The sequence below is a fragment of the Anomalospiza imberbis genome, chromosome 18 (genome assembly GCF_031753505.1).
Source record: "Anomalospiza imberbis isolate Cuckoo-Finch-1a 21T00152 chromosome 18, ASM3175350v1, whole genome shotgun sequence".
NCBI classification, from domain to species: domain Eukaryota; kingdom Metazoa; phylum Chordata; class Aves; order Passeriformes; family Viduidae; genus Anomalospiza; species Anomalospiza imberbis.
In genome coordinates, this window is record NC_089698.1 from 11,084,370 (window position 1) to 11,098,524 (window position 14,155).

At 44.6% G+C, this 14,155-nt stretch overlaps 1 protein-coding gene and 1 long non-coding RNA gene across 3 annotated transcripts in view; one reads left to right on the forward strand and one right to left on the reverse strand.

Annotated features, from left to right (window-relative positions):
- Positions 1-12,526, reverse strand: part of PISD (phosphatidylserine decarboxylase) — a 24,878-nt gene extending 12,352 nt beyond the window's left edge. The window contains exons 1-3 of one of the 2 annotated variants that reach the window (XM_068209053.1): positions 12,440-12,526; positions 9,358-9,452; positions 4,985-5,160 (exon numbers count right to left, since the gene is read on the reverse strand). In XM_068209053.1, the coding sequence (XP_068065154.1) occupies positions 4,985-5,160; positions 9,358-9,452; positions 12,440-12,465 (297 nt within the window). In that variant the 5' untranslated portion in view covers positions 12,466-12,526. Of the gene's footprint in view, positions 1-1,136; positions 1,257-4,984; positions 5,161-9,357; positions 9,453-12,439 lie in introns of those variants that run through there. The other variant, XM_068209052.1, reaches the window with a different exon arrangement.
- LOC137484869 (uncharacterized) lies at positions 5,620-10,299 on the forward strand. The gene is made up of 3 exons (XR_011005081.1): positions 5,620-5,675; positions 8,680-8,756; positions 9,042-10,299. It is a non-coding gene; the product is annotated as an uncharacterized lncRNA (long non-coding RNA).
- Positions 12,527-14,155: the final 1,629 nt, after the last annotated feature.

Below are 14,155 nucleotides of genomic sequence, written 5' to 3' on the forward strand. Positions count from 1 at the left end.
GGTCAAACTTTCTACATTTGGTCACAGAAGTACTGTTTAAAAAATGCACTGCATGCATCGCAGTGCTGTACTCAAGTGCCAGCAAAACTACGGTCTTGCACTCAGGGGCGAGGTACTCGGCGAGCGCTGTTAAAGGTCCCGATCCTTTCCCAGCAGTAACTGTTTCACATCACAAACCTCATCCCTGCTCCCACCCAACCTTCTCCGCAGGCAGCCCGGCAGCACAAACACTGGATGCTGCACACCCAGGCAGGAGCTCTCCAACTCCGAGAGCACAAGAGAGTCGCCCCGATGCTGCTGGGAAAGCTGAGCGTCTGCCAAGGCCACGGGATTGCGGGGCAGCGCCTGCGGCCCGGCTCCACCGGGAGGAGTTTTCCAAGGGACCGCTCTCGCGGACTGGGCAGCGCTGGCTAATGAACCGTACCATGCTCGGCTGCATCTACCCGTACTGTCTGGAAGTCTTTGCTTCTCATTTGAAAAAGCCTCTCTATACATTTTCTCTTCGAGTATTAGGAAAAAAACCTATTTATTGCTTTCCCCTAACTTTACAATGCTGTTTCAGTTACTTTGTATAAATAGAGCAGGGAAAAAAAGTAATATCTTAGGATAACCTAAGACTGCTTTCTGAATTCTGTGCAAAAAGCCTGTTATACAGTCTCAAAGATCTTCTGTGAAGCAAGGAGATACAGCTTTATTTATTTTACAAAGTGACATGAAATTTGATGGCACCCTTTTAATACTTTGTAGTAGTAATTTCCAATTAATGGTTTAAAACAACACTCTCCGTACCACCTCCCACTACCGCCCCCATTGTTTTAGCTTAAGATACCGGTAAAGCAAACTCTCAGCACCATAAAGGATCTCTAAAGGAAGCATAAGCCGCGTTACATCCTCCCCACAGAGCAGCACCCGGCGGAAGCTGCGCAAGAGCTCCGGCGGCTCCTCGGCCCCCTGCCCTCCCCGCGGGACTCTGGACTGCGATAAGGCTGGTCCAACAGACTCATTCTGTTCAAATCTACTCAGAGATTACTCATGAGTCGACTTTGGAACATCACTGAAACTTCCAGCAAGGCAGAGTGAATCACCCCTTGACCGCCAGCCCTCGCACATCTGCCCTGCGGTCCGGTAGCCCTTACCTGATGCCCAGGAAAGTCTCCTTCGTCCCGGCTTTCCGCCTTCAATCGCCAAAATACGACACCGACCCTTCCTTTCAAAGCAGTTTTCAGACACGTGAGCGAAGTTCAGCGGACTGCGAACCCCCTCCCCATCGTGCCGCAGCCATCCCGCCCCTTCTCCGGGCAGGGGAGCGGATGGCCACCGCCGCACCCCGGCCCCGGCCGGTCCGCTCCTACCTGCCGCCGCTGGCGCCCGCTCCCCGGCCGCGCTCCGCTCGCTGCGCCGGGCGGCGCCGGCCCGTCCCAGCCTTAAGGCAGCGGCGCGGGCCGGCCGCCCTGCCCCGCCTCGCCTGCAGCCACTGGCGCTGCTCGGCGGCTCCTTCCCGCAGAGCCCCGGCCCCTTCGGAGGAGGGGCCAGGGCAGCGCGAACGCAAACGGAGAGAGCGGAGGGCCCCGGAACACGGCGGCCCGCGGGATAAGGAGCTGTCCCGGGAGGGTCGGGCACTCCTGGGGATCAGCGCTCAGCTTCCCAAAGAGACGCCGGCCCGGACAACGGGGAAAGAGACTTGTCGGGGAGCAAGGCACCGATGCGGATTCTGTGCATTGCACAGCTTCCCACCGCGTGTCCCGGTGCGGGAACACAATCGCACACAGGCACTGGCTGCCAAAGCAGCAAAGTGTGCTCCAGTCTCACAAACTACTTCCGAAACGCTCAGATAAATTGCTCCATAAGCCCAGCAAGACGCTCAGGAAGATGCACAGGAAGTTGCACGAGACAGAACAGACTCATCTAGTCAAAAGGCCTTCCCACTGTTTAGATTTTAAAAAAAACCCATAAACCCAAACTGGTTTTACTTGGTTCCATTTTCTAGGACAACCGAGAAATACATGGACACCATTTCAGCCTTTACACAATCTGATGCTGTTGAAATGTCACTGGTTTTAACATTTTCTGACCATCTTTCTTGTGTACTTTCAACCACTTTACAAGGATTTTTTTAAAATAATTGCATAGATGCGCTAATAAAACTCCAAGCATCTGAATCTGGGAGCAAGAATGAGGAATAAGAGACCAACTGGAGATTATATTTCTTCTGAAATTGAATTTTAAAAAAAATCACGTATTATTCCATTATTAGCTCTTTCCTGAACTTGAAACACACCTCTTACCATAATACTGAATGTCTCCTCTGGGCCAAGAAAAGCACCTTCTATATTGTACTGCCATATGAGCTCCAGTATCCTCTGTTAGATAAATACAAGCACTTTCTGACATCAATAGGAAAGACTCTTGTTCTTACCTCTGAGAATCCAGATCCTAAACCTATGCTCAAACACTCTCCTGGTGAATTAAGTTGTTTTTAAATATTGGCCCGTAACAATAAACTCTAGTTTGAACACTTCAGCTCACTTCCAAAGACGTTTACTGTGCTTTCCTGGCACATGTCGCTCCAGTAAACACTGCTTTTTCCTTACACAGAACAAACTACAGGAGCAAAGGATGCCTTCAAGTTCCACTCTCAAAACTCTGGTTCACCTGGTGTCTCTGTTCCTCCAAACTCCCCCTCTGGCCAAGCTTTCCCACAGTAATTCTTTGATCCTGTATCAACAGTGCCCTGGTGCCCAGGTAAGAAGCAGCAAAACGGCTCTAGTTAACATATGAATGGCATGCCATGCATGCAGATCCCAGCCAGGAAATGTTCTGTGGCAGCAAAGATTTGGAACAATAAGCTTCCATCCACCTGATAAACAGCTACCCTTCTCCCTCCAAGTCCTCTGCTTTACCTCATCTAATTAAATGAAAGCTGATCCCCACTGGTATTCACAGTAGGAGACACTAAGGCTTAATCAGCTCAAGCTATTAGCCACAGAATATCTCTAAGAAAATTACACAAAGAAAAGGTCTGTGCTAAAGAAACAGTAATTCTGTCTTTCCCTGTGGAGAAACTTAAGGGACACTTGACTTGCACCAGATTAATTTCCCACCTCCCCATTCTTTTGTGAAGCTCAAGCAAAACAAAACCACACAGAAGTGTACCGACTCTGTAATTCAGTCAAAAATGAGGAACACCTCAAGGAGGATCCCAGCATGTACCTCTGCTGCAGGGAGAGCATCCCTGCCAGCTCAGCAGGGTTAATACCATGGCTTCTTCTCAGAAGCAGGGCAATCTGCCTTACACACAGAGCTGGCAGGTGGAAGATGGTCCACATTCCCACAGGAACACGAGGCTGGTACCGTGGAATCGGCACTTCAGAGCAGCAGGCTCAGCAGTGAGGGCACATGCACCAGTTCCTTGTTCTGTATTACTCTTTCAAAGCCCATTCAATCACACTTGGTCTCTCTTTGCCTATGCAAAGGCTTATTCTGCCCTAAAAACAAGACAACACCCCCCCTTCCACACCCCTTAGCGTGAGCCCACTGATGCAAAAAACCAAAACAATGGAAAATGATAGGTCAGCAAAAAAACCCACTTCACTCTACAATAAAAAGGAACAATGCAGCTCTTATTTTTCTTGAATCCTTCATTGTTTGGAATATTTCTTGCAATGTGTGACCACAGTTTCTCTTTTTCCTCATAACTATTGAGCTTCCTTTCCCTCCCACAGAAGCATTCAACGGAACTCAAACACATCAGGAAGGACTGGGACGTCTTGTTAGCCTCTCCTACTAGGGTCTGCTGCATTTGAGGCCCTGCTTATCAGTTTGAAATTCTTTGTCTGTTTCCCCACTGTAAAATCCAAATCCTTTAAACGTGTTTCATCAAAAGCAACACTCTTAGCTTCACCAAATAATAACAAACCAGCATATCAGTATAATGAAAGAAGGCAAATGCAATAAAGAGAATTACCCAATTTCATACCAAAAAGTATGAACAATAACAAAATAATATTTGTTTTCAAGCATCAAAACTGAATTGACATTGCCTTGTGAAATAAATACTCTGTGGACACTTACCAGTTCTTTTTTTAATCAGAACCCATTTGAAACAAACTTCAGCAAGAAAAGAATATACAGAAGACAGAATTACAGACAGATTCCTCAGGAGCTATCATAGGCTAAGCTGTTAGCATCTGGACTGCCTGGATCGTATCTGGTTTTGGTCACTACTGAAATTTAGGGATTCCAGCCTAGTCTCCCACAGGCATGTAGCCAAATCACTCACACACTGGCAGTGTGCTCAGGAATGCAAAGAAATTGGAGTGCCAGAGGCCACACTAAAGCATCTCCTACACAATCTTACAATCCTAGAATTTTTAACTCCTTGCCTTCAGAAGTGGCACTGAAGCAGGCACTCAACTGCCTGTTCAGAAGAACACCACTTATATTTTCAACTGTCCAACGTGGAGTTGAACAATATGCTTAATACTTCAAAGGCAATACAGTAGTACAGGAAGTCATGAAGTATTCAATGCTGCAATGGGTGTTTGACCTATGAATACGATACACACCATCTGCAATTCCACAGTAATTTCTCAACTCCTTGGAATCCAAAAGGAAAAGGCAAAAATCCCTCAGGATCTAGAGGAATTACAGACCTAAGCGGAAAAAAAAAACTATGAAAAAAAGGTCTTGCTGTATATCCATTTAAGAAACAGGTAAATTTTTATTCACCAGGCATTCATTCCATCTCTGCTTTCTTGTAAAGCACATGTGGGTCAGCCACACTAAAAGATGGAGGTGTTGCTGGCAGTTCCTAATGTATCATGACTTCAGCCAAATGAGTTACTGAAATGACAGAAACTTCAGTTCCATGAGTTGTCAAGAACATGTTGTCAGTAGAGGCAAATTAAAGACTGCTGTGTTGAAATGGAAGCAAAGGAGCTTTGCATCAAACGTGGCAGAAGTAAAATTGCCCCAATTTTCTTACCTCCCATTCACTTGCAAGCTTCACAGGCACCTCTATGCCCCTCTTCTCCAGCTGTTCCAACTTGTAATCCTCATATTTTCTGTATCCTGCATATCCTCCACCTGTAGCTACCAGAACATGGAAGGGCCGCAGGCGGAAGACCTGTCCCACCGGAGCAGTGTGAAACTTCTTCCTGTCTGTAACAGAAAAAGTCCCAGATTTCAGGAAAGAGAACAGCTACACAGTAAAGAGAAAGCAATTCTGTGCAGTGAGGGATTCTTGTAAATGCAGGTGAACCCAGTGTGAAGAAATGCTGATGTCTGACTCCAAAAGGCTGAATGATTTCTTTATTATAACTATCCTAGAATACATTAATATACGATTTAAAGGAGATACAAAACTACATACCTACTTTTCTACCATATCTAACTCACAACTCGTGACCCTCTGAGTCCAGCCACTGGTGGATCTGATTGGCCATCAGGCTTAAACAATCCTCACCAGAATCCAACCAAGCGATCACCCCAGGTAAACAATTCTCCAAACACATTCCACATGGGAAAAACAAGGAGCAGAAATAGAAATTGTTTTCTCTCTCTTCTCTCTGTGCTACTCTGTGAAAAAATCCTGAGAGAGAGAAGAATGTGCCTGCCACAAGGGATATGAGCTTGGGTGATGAAAATGTGATTAGAAAATAAATCTGACACAGAAGGTATGTACAGATGCTCCTGAGTACTCCAGTTATTGCAGTTTACCAAGTTACTGTAACTCAACTGACCAACACTAATTGGTCATCTGTGGTTTTAACCTCATCCCTGTCCCTGCCACCCCACATGCTTCCAACATTCTTCTCCCCAAAATATGTATAAACTGTGCTCGCTGCAAGCCCCGTGGAGAAATACATAAAATTAGTGTCTGACAGCACTACCATAGTTTCCAGCTGTGAGAATGTTGGTACCATGTAGAATAATCATTTGCTGGGGAACAATCTGTACTACTGTGAAGCTTTGTGCTTCTCAGTCATTAAAGCTTGCACTACCGTTAGGGAATCCCCAGACTCTACAGCTAACTGGAAGAGGGAAGGAAATGATGACCTGTTCCAGAGCAGGTGTGGTAACAGGAAAACAGGCCCATTTCTGCTGTAATACAAGTCACCACGTGAAACAAAGAGATGTGTAGTATTACATCTGGTTTTTACTGAGTAACTACCAAGCTCCTCCTGCCTAAGTCCAGCCTTGCAGTCACTGTGAGATACAAGGACACGGCGTGGTCACTAGGCAAGAGACCAAGCATGGGGCAGGCACAGCTGTTGGAGTACTTCCCTTCCAAAATCTTCAGAGAAAACAGATCTGTCCAGGGCTAAGTCAGTATTAGACTGTGCTGCCGGTGTCTGTCTGCCAGTCAGTGAGAAGTTCTCAGCAATGAGTACAAGTCACTACCTAACAGAAAATGCCCAGAACCAATTCTCCATACTGACTGCTGTCATTTCCACAGCAATCATTAACTCCGATGCACCAGAATGAAACCCAATGAACTTTATCTTGCTCCATCAAAGTCAGGCTTCTTAGGGTTTGACTGTGAATGGATGCATTAGCAACCAAAAGAATTCACTCAACACCAACTCTATTTCTAGGCACACACAGAGACAAAGCACAATTGTTTGGAAGTCTGGAAAGCTTTGGTTCTAAGGAACCGAGTTGATTAGAAGCATTCAGCCATGATGCTGCAAAAAGATGCCAAACAAAAATAATAAAATAATACTTGTCCACATTTAGTTTTATCAAAAAAATATTTCTTAATAATTTCTTTCCTACACTTGTGATTTAAAATATTGCTATATATCCTAAATGCATCATAAAACAAAACCAACTTTGTTACTCCTTTAAAAAAAATATTTTCTTGGGGAGAAAACCAAACTCAGTAAACAAACAAGGCAGCAACTACAGTTACAGTTAAGATTCTAAAATTATTCATTCCTAAAGAACAATGCTCAGGGAAGGAAAGGGGTCGTTTAGAACAGCTGAATGTTTAAAAAGACAGACTTGCTTGAATTTACAAAGACTCAACCTTTCAACTTTGCATCACTATTTCAACAGAAATGTCTGTACACAGACCAATGATACTCTTTAGCCCTAAAGCCTTTAACTCTCTTGCACCACATCTTTGGTTCTAAGTTAGCAAAGCTGCCCAGCTATTTCAGCAATTTCACAAATTCCCAATCCAAAACCCCTCAGTGGGAACAGCTTTTTCTGGTTTGGATCCAGAGAGAGGCAGTTTCTGCTTCAAAAGCATTGATTACACCCATGTGAACATTTCTCTTCCTGTACCAGTGACCAAACCATGTGGTGTTCCACAAGCCACAGCAAACACAATTTAAGTTGTTGATAAATGAAGTGCTGACTTTTAACCGTCTCCAGCATTAATGAAACAGCACATCTGTAAATGGTCTCCAAAACATTATCATTGCAAAGGCATCCAACATGCCACTGTCAAGCTTTTTTGCCCCGACAAAACAGAATTTCACACCTTTCCCACACAAGTGGAATTCACACAAGTGTACAAATTCTAAGACAAGAACACTAGTTACTGATTCTGGCAACAGATCCAGGTTTAGGCAGCTGGCACTGCTTAGATTTCAGCTGAACATCGTGTTCTCTAGTGATGCTACTGCTGCTCCCTGGAAAGCAGCATGAGAGTCTGTGGGGAGCTCATACCTTGGCACAAGAGCCACCAGAAACAAGTGCAGGGCAAGAAGAAAAGGATGCAGGACTGTCAGTGTACTAATAAGAGTTTTAGATACTACCCTAAATCTGAAGCCCTCACAGATAAAGCCAACCTCTTCCAGAATTCGCTTAAACACTGAGTATATTCAGCAAAGGAGAATAAAAATTAGTAACAGTTTCCTTCTCTAGAACAGGTGAAAAATACACATTCCCTCAGAAATGCTGGAAAATTCAGGATGAGAAAGGAACCTGAATAATGGCAGGAGTGATCTAGTTTATGCAGTTAGATGCAGTAACATAAATGGTCATTGCTCTGAGCAAATTAAGAATTTCTTCCAGGACATGACACAAACACCTAGAGGAGGCCATTATAAGGGATAGAGACAAAATTAGAGAAGAGTTATCTTTCCTTTAAATCCAAATCAGAATCTAAAATATCAGTGAACTAGAAAATGTCAGGATAAAAAAGGTGACTTGCTCAAAACTCAAAGCTAATTTTGACTAAAATGACCTTTTCTTCCTCGTGATCAACAACTTTGCATTATGTCTCAGTTTCCAAGATTTGTTTTTTCTGTAATGACTGATTTATAGACAACAACGAGCTGCTGTTTCTATTCATCTGTGTAAGCATATTTTTCAGTGATGAAATATATATGCTATGCCAGACAAAGCACTTGGACAGGCAAGTTAACCCAAAGAAATGGTTTTGGAAAATGGGACCAACAGCTCAGCCGGCAAGGAAACAAAAATTGAAAAGTATTATTTGTGATATTAATATATGGCAATGTACATACCAGTTTACAAATATTCCATAAAAGCAAACAATAATATTTGATCTTCGAAGCATTACCCAGCTACAGAAACATCAAGTGCACATACCATTTTAACCAAGTCCTAAACATTTCATGTAAACCTACGCTGATTTCCTGATCTATTAAAATTATAAATACAGATTGAATAAAAAAGGATATTTATACCTTTTCTTTCTTATAGGGCTGTTAAACTGCTGAAATCTGAATCTCTCAGATTTTTCAAGGTGAACACCTGATAAAAGCAGCACTACAAAGCAGGTAATACAGTTGAATATTCTAAATATGCGTTAGTTTGATGTTGTCTTTCCCAGTTAGTCACTTCAGTAGGCATGGAAAGTACACAAATTATTGCTCATCAAGTTCATTTAAGTGGGTTTTTTAAAATGTAAAACCACTGTCCTAACATGAATCTTTCTGGTAAATTATACTGTGTTTTTTAAAAAGTCATTTTTGAACTCTAGACTCCTGAGAGAACTAACTAAAGTGCAGAAAATAATTAAGAAAAATAAACCTATGACTAATAGGTTTTAATTTGCTATACAGGAATCATCTTCACTAGAAAAAGTTTCAGATGCTTTGTAAAGTTTGAAAACAATAAACAACAACAGCTCATAATGAATCTTATGGACAAGATCTTATGGAATCTCATGGAAAAAAAACTTATGGAAACTTCTTTTACTATATGGAAAACGTAATTTGGAAGCTTGTGTCTAAGGATATACCATTAATTGGTCTTTGATGCTGGACTCCCACTCCTTTCATTTAAAAAAATTCACCTTCCCCAATATGAGACCACAATTTGCCTAACTTGGAGTGACCCTGAATTTAAAACCACTTGTAGCTACAACCCATCACTTACCACTGAAAAACGTCCTTGAAGGAGGCTGCTTCCACAGGACTCCAGCTCTAACACACAGGTTCTTGTGCACCAGCAAGTTACAGCTGCACAGCAAGCTGCAAATACAACAAACAAGAAGTGGCTGCTTAAGTACAAATGTTGAATAATGCAAATGTCAGCAGTTCAGTGTAGTGACCATCTAATATTTAGCAGCCGAGTAACAGAAGGAAAAGTCTACTCAAATTATCATAAAATTTCCACTGAGCCTAGTCCCTTGTGGTCTAGTCCTTTCCTAAAAACAAACTAAAAAACTTGACAATCCAACTGCTCCTCCAGCTATTTATTTAATGATGCATCTTTATTTTTTCTTAACAAATACTGACACGTTCCTCCTGGGCTGTAGTAACAGTGATAGTTTTCTGAATATAGTAAATGCTGATCTTGCCAACAGCCCTTTACAGGTAACTACTTATGCTATCAGCATGTCTTGGCCTGTTTGGAGCTCTAAAATGGAAATGGAGTGGTAAATTTTATAATTATTGTTTAGTACTTGGGATTACTCCATTTCCATTGGGTTGCTACAACTGTGTCATTTAAGAACCTCCTACAACAGCAGCTGTCTAGAGAGACACTTAGGATTTGGTTCATGTAGCTTTTACTTTACCATCCTGGTGGGAAGGAGGAGGAGTACATAGAGAAGTTTTGGACTCCATGAAGAAGTAATGGCGTTTATTAGACCAATTAGTGTAGCTGAAAAAGTAAAAAGGCTGCCAGGCACAGCAGCTCTTCTTTAGAATTTACCTTACCACTGGTGAACTGCAGTGAGAGTGGTTCTGCCCCTCTGAAAATATATAAAATAGACTTGGAACTGGCCAATATAGAGAAAGGATTCACCCAGGACTTTTCCTGTGTTTAATATATAATGTTTAATTTCATGTTCGTAATAAATCTGACAAGAAGACATCCAGTTGTACAAGAACTGTTCCAAGTCTGTAAATAAGCATGTTTAAACAAGTATTTGACTGTAGCCTGGCAACACCCTGCTATCAGACAGGATCACAGGGAGGAGAGGGACAGTGTTCTCACCCCAACAGGCTCAGACCCTTAGGAAGAACCAGATCTTTGTGCAACCTGCTCATTCTCAGGAGGCAGCACCACAGCTGGGATGTCTTCATCTGCCCTCTGGCCTTTCATCTGCTCTTGATCAGATACGTGGAAGACACAATTACTTTAGCAGCTTACAAGCTATTGCATCATTTGGGGCCATTCAATCTCAGGAAGTAATTATTAAGAATTTGAAGACATAATTTCAGGTGTCTACTGAGTTACATATGGGCATGATCTCTTTATTTCAAAGAAGAATGTACAGATTTCTTGTCTAGAAGTTACATCATTATGCCAGCACACTTGATAACTATGCTTTAACATTAGCCAAGGACCAAGAGCTAAAGTTTTCTCTTATCCCCACAGCAAGAGTGTCAGAATATCTCACTTTGCCCTTCAGCTTCATGGTCACTGTTAAAATCCCTGTATTAACCCAAACGTGATAGGACAGACCCTCCCCAAGCCCCCGATTCCTGTAACCACATGCTAAACATGCTCCACTGCTGCATCATCTCCCAGGATGTTATTTCCTTAGCAAGCCAGAAAAAGTGTTCCCACTGCTGCAGAACCTGTATGTTCTACAGAGCAACACGTTCTAATTTGTCATGAACAACGAGGTCACCTGATGCTCTTGGGTCATACCAGACCCACACTAATTTGTGGACTTACAAGGCCTGTTTTACAGCATATTAAAACACTTGGGATAAAAGGAGCACTTGCTCATCAGTAAGCTGGGAGCCTGTGGGCTTCTTCTAAGGGGCTCAAAAAATAAAGAACGAATCGAATTAGCATTAGACTTAAATTTAGCAGAAGAGTTTTCAAATCCTAAAAAGTAATGGAAAACATTATTAAAACTTAACTGCAGCCTAAAGCATTAGTATTTGAGGCATTTATTAGCCCTCCTACATAATAGTCTACATAAGATAATAGTCTGTATAAAAATGCAGTCAGAATAGAACGAGTTGTGTTGGCTTCACAGGAGCATTCCAGAGCTGTTCTCACTGCTGGGGCAGGGCAGGGCACCTGGGACTTGGTACTTCCTCAGACAGTGGAAGGACACAACACCTAACCCTAAGCTCTTACCAAAACTGGTTTTGGTGTCCAGCACTGGAAAATCAGTTTCCATCTTACTCTGAAACCTGCCTAAAAACAGGCGAAGACAATAAAACTAATCTGTCTCACCTTCCCTGCTCCCGACCGCCTGACCTTTATGGGTACAAATGCATGTTGGAGTATTGACCTCCGGCCTCTCCCATCTGACTGGAGGCTGATGGAAAAGGAACTGCCAAGGAATTCCATGTTAACTGCGGCCCCTCTACGTCTTCAGCCATCTCTGGACAAGGGACAACACTCTGTTGCCAGCACTGAGGCCGGAGGTAACAGAACGCTCTGTGCACAAGGTGTTTTCTCCAGGTTTTGAGAGAAAAAGGGGAATAAGGGGACTGTGTATTCTATTCAAGAACAGAGACCTGTGGCCGAGGAACAGCATTCCTTAAGCTGTCTGGTTGCTATGAAAAGCACAGCCTGTAAGAGGGTATCTCCTGTAGAGGAGTATCAGTGCCCGGCCAGGTGCTTCTCCCACAGCCATCCCCCCGGACTGCATAACCCGAGGGGCTGTAGCTGCTCCCCAGCTACCGACTGCTACTCAGCACCTGCACACCGACAGCTGCAGACTTCAAACCCAGTCAGAACTACACAAGGCCACGCGTTCTCGTTATTAGAATACTTAAACCCCTTATCTTCCTTTCCAGCTTGGAGAAGGAGGGCAAGGTTCCTCACACATGCCAAGGGCAGGGCCAAGGCTGCAGAGACAACCGCACTCACCCCGGCAGGGAAACGTCAGCGAACGAGGGGGGCGAGAAGGGGGCGGCTGCGGCCCCCAGCCCGGCTCCTCCTCCCCCGCGGGGTGCCGGCCGTCAGACAGTGCTGCCGGGGCCAGACAATGACAATGACAATGACAATAATGAGAGCCCCGGGCCCGGCCCCGCCGTGCCCGTACCTGCTCCGCGCCGCGGCCGCCGCCATGTTCCCGCGCCGCCGCCGCCGCGTCCTCTGCCGCGTCCCGCGCGCGGGGGCGGGAACAGCGCGCGGGGCGGGGCCGCGGCCGTGAGGGGAGCGGGCGCTCGCGGGCATGGCGTGCGCGAGGGGCGCTTGTTCCTGAGGGAATGCGCTGCGGAGGGAGGGGGTCGTGCCTGAGGGGAGACCCGGAATGGGGATACGGGTGCGAGGTGGTTCTTCAGAGGGGGGTTTGGTCTGTGAGGAGGGCTGTTCTCTTGGTGCAGGAGAAAAAGGAGCCGTCGCTGAGGCGATGTGGAGTGGGGATAGGGCCGGCCCTGAGGGAGCGGGATGTGGGGACATTTTCCAGGGGATGTAGAGTGGGGACAGGGTGGTGGTTCCTCAGGGTTTGTGCTGTGGGGATAGAGCTGCTCCGCGAAGGGGCTGTGGGCTGTGCCCAGCGGGAGGAGGGCGCTGCTGCTGGAGTTGGGGATGGGGCAGGTGGGGTTCAGCCGCTTTCCAGCGCTACTATTGACAGACAGACAAGGCCCCAGGTGTGGGACCACCAGGAGTATTAAGGCAGGGGTTTTAGGGAGAGGACACACGACATGGGATGGACACGATGCTGTTCCTCCAAGTGAGGTGTCTGGCAGGGTAATGCAGTCGCAGCTGTTCCTCCTCTGGTGTCCTTTGCCTGGGTGTTGCCTAGCTGTCTGCTGCCCAGAGTGAATTTTATAGAGGTTATTTGGTTTTCCACTCTCTTAGATGCGTCCCTAGATGAATAAATGCTACACTGCTGGGAAGTAGCTTATTACCTTTCTCTGACAGTGGCAGAGGGGTAGTTTCATATGGTGAATCAGTAGGAAAAGAATTCAAGAGTCCTGGCTGTGTTTCCACATCCTTAATGCTTTAGGAACTGGTCCTCGGGCAAGCTGATTGATTTAATTTAAATTCCTGATTTATGTTTGTTTATTTTCCTGGCCAAGCCTAAATGAAGACTACAACACCTTCATTCTGCCATTTTTCACATCACCATAGGTAGTAGAATCTGTATAAGTATCTTAAACACGTACAGGAAAGCCTTTCGTTGTTAAATATGTAAAATTTGAGGGCAAATCCTGATACAGACCTCATGAAAGATTAATATTATTAACTAGCTGAATTGTTGAGATTTACATATCCTGTACATAATGGTACGATTGGCAGGAAGTAAAACCTAAAAGAAGATGGGATTTGATTCTGCTAGGTGCTTTGGTACAAGCCTTGCAAGAACCATTAGCTTTGATGTGTAAGTGCACCCCATGGTGGGCCTGACAGACAAGTTTCCCCAGAACTGACTGAGAAATGACTCAGAGGTTAAGGTGCAGTTAAATGTAACATGCTTGTTTATAGCGTAAAATAATTGTCACAAGGCTAAACTGATTAATAATCTGTCCTGAGCTAATCTTTCTCCTTGGAATTAAAAGTAAATACGTGGACATGTAACTATTTTTAAATTACTTATCATGTGTCTTGTTATTACATTTATGGGTCTATTAACATCTGGTAAGATTATATGGACTGCGCTCAGGGAGGGATAAAACTTACTTCCTTAAGAGTACTGAGCTGTGCTAGGCCTGTGCAGCTGGGCTAAGTCAAAGAGGGGATTAGTGCCACAGATCCTCCAACAAATGAGAGACTGGAGATCTTGGGGCTTGAGGACGTTTGTTCAGGTGATGCC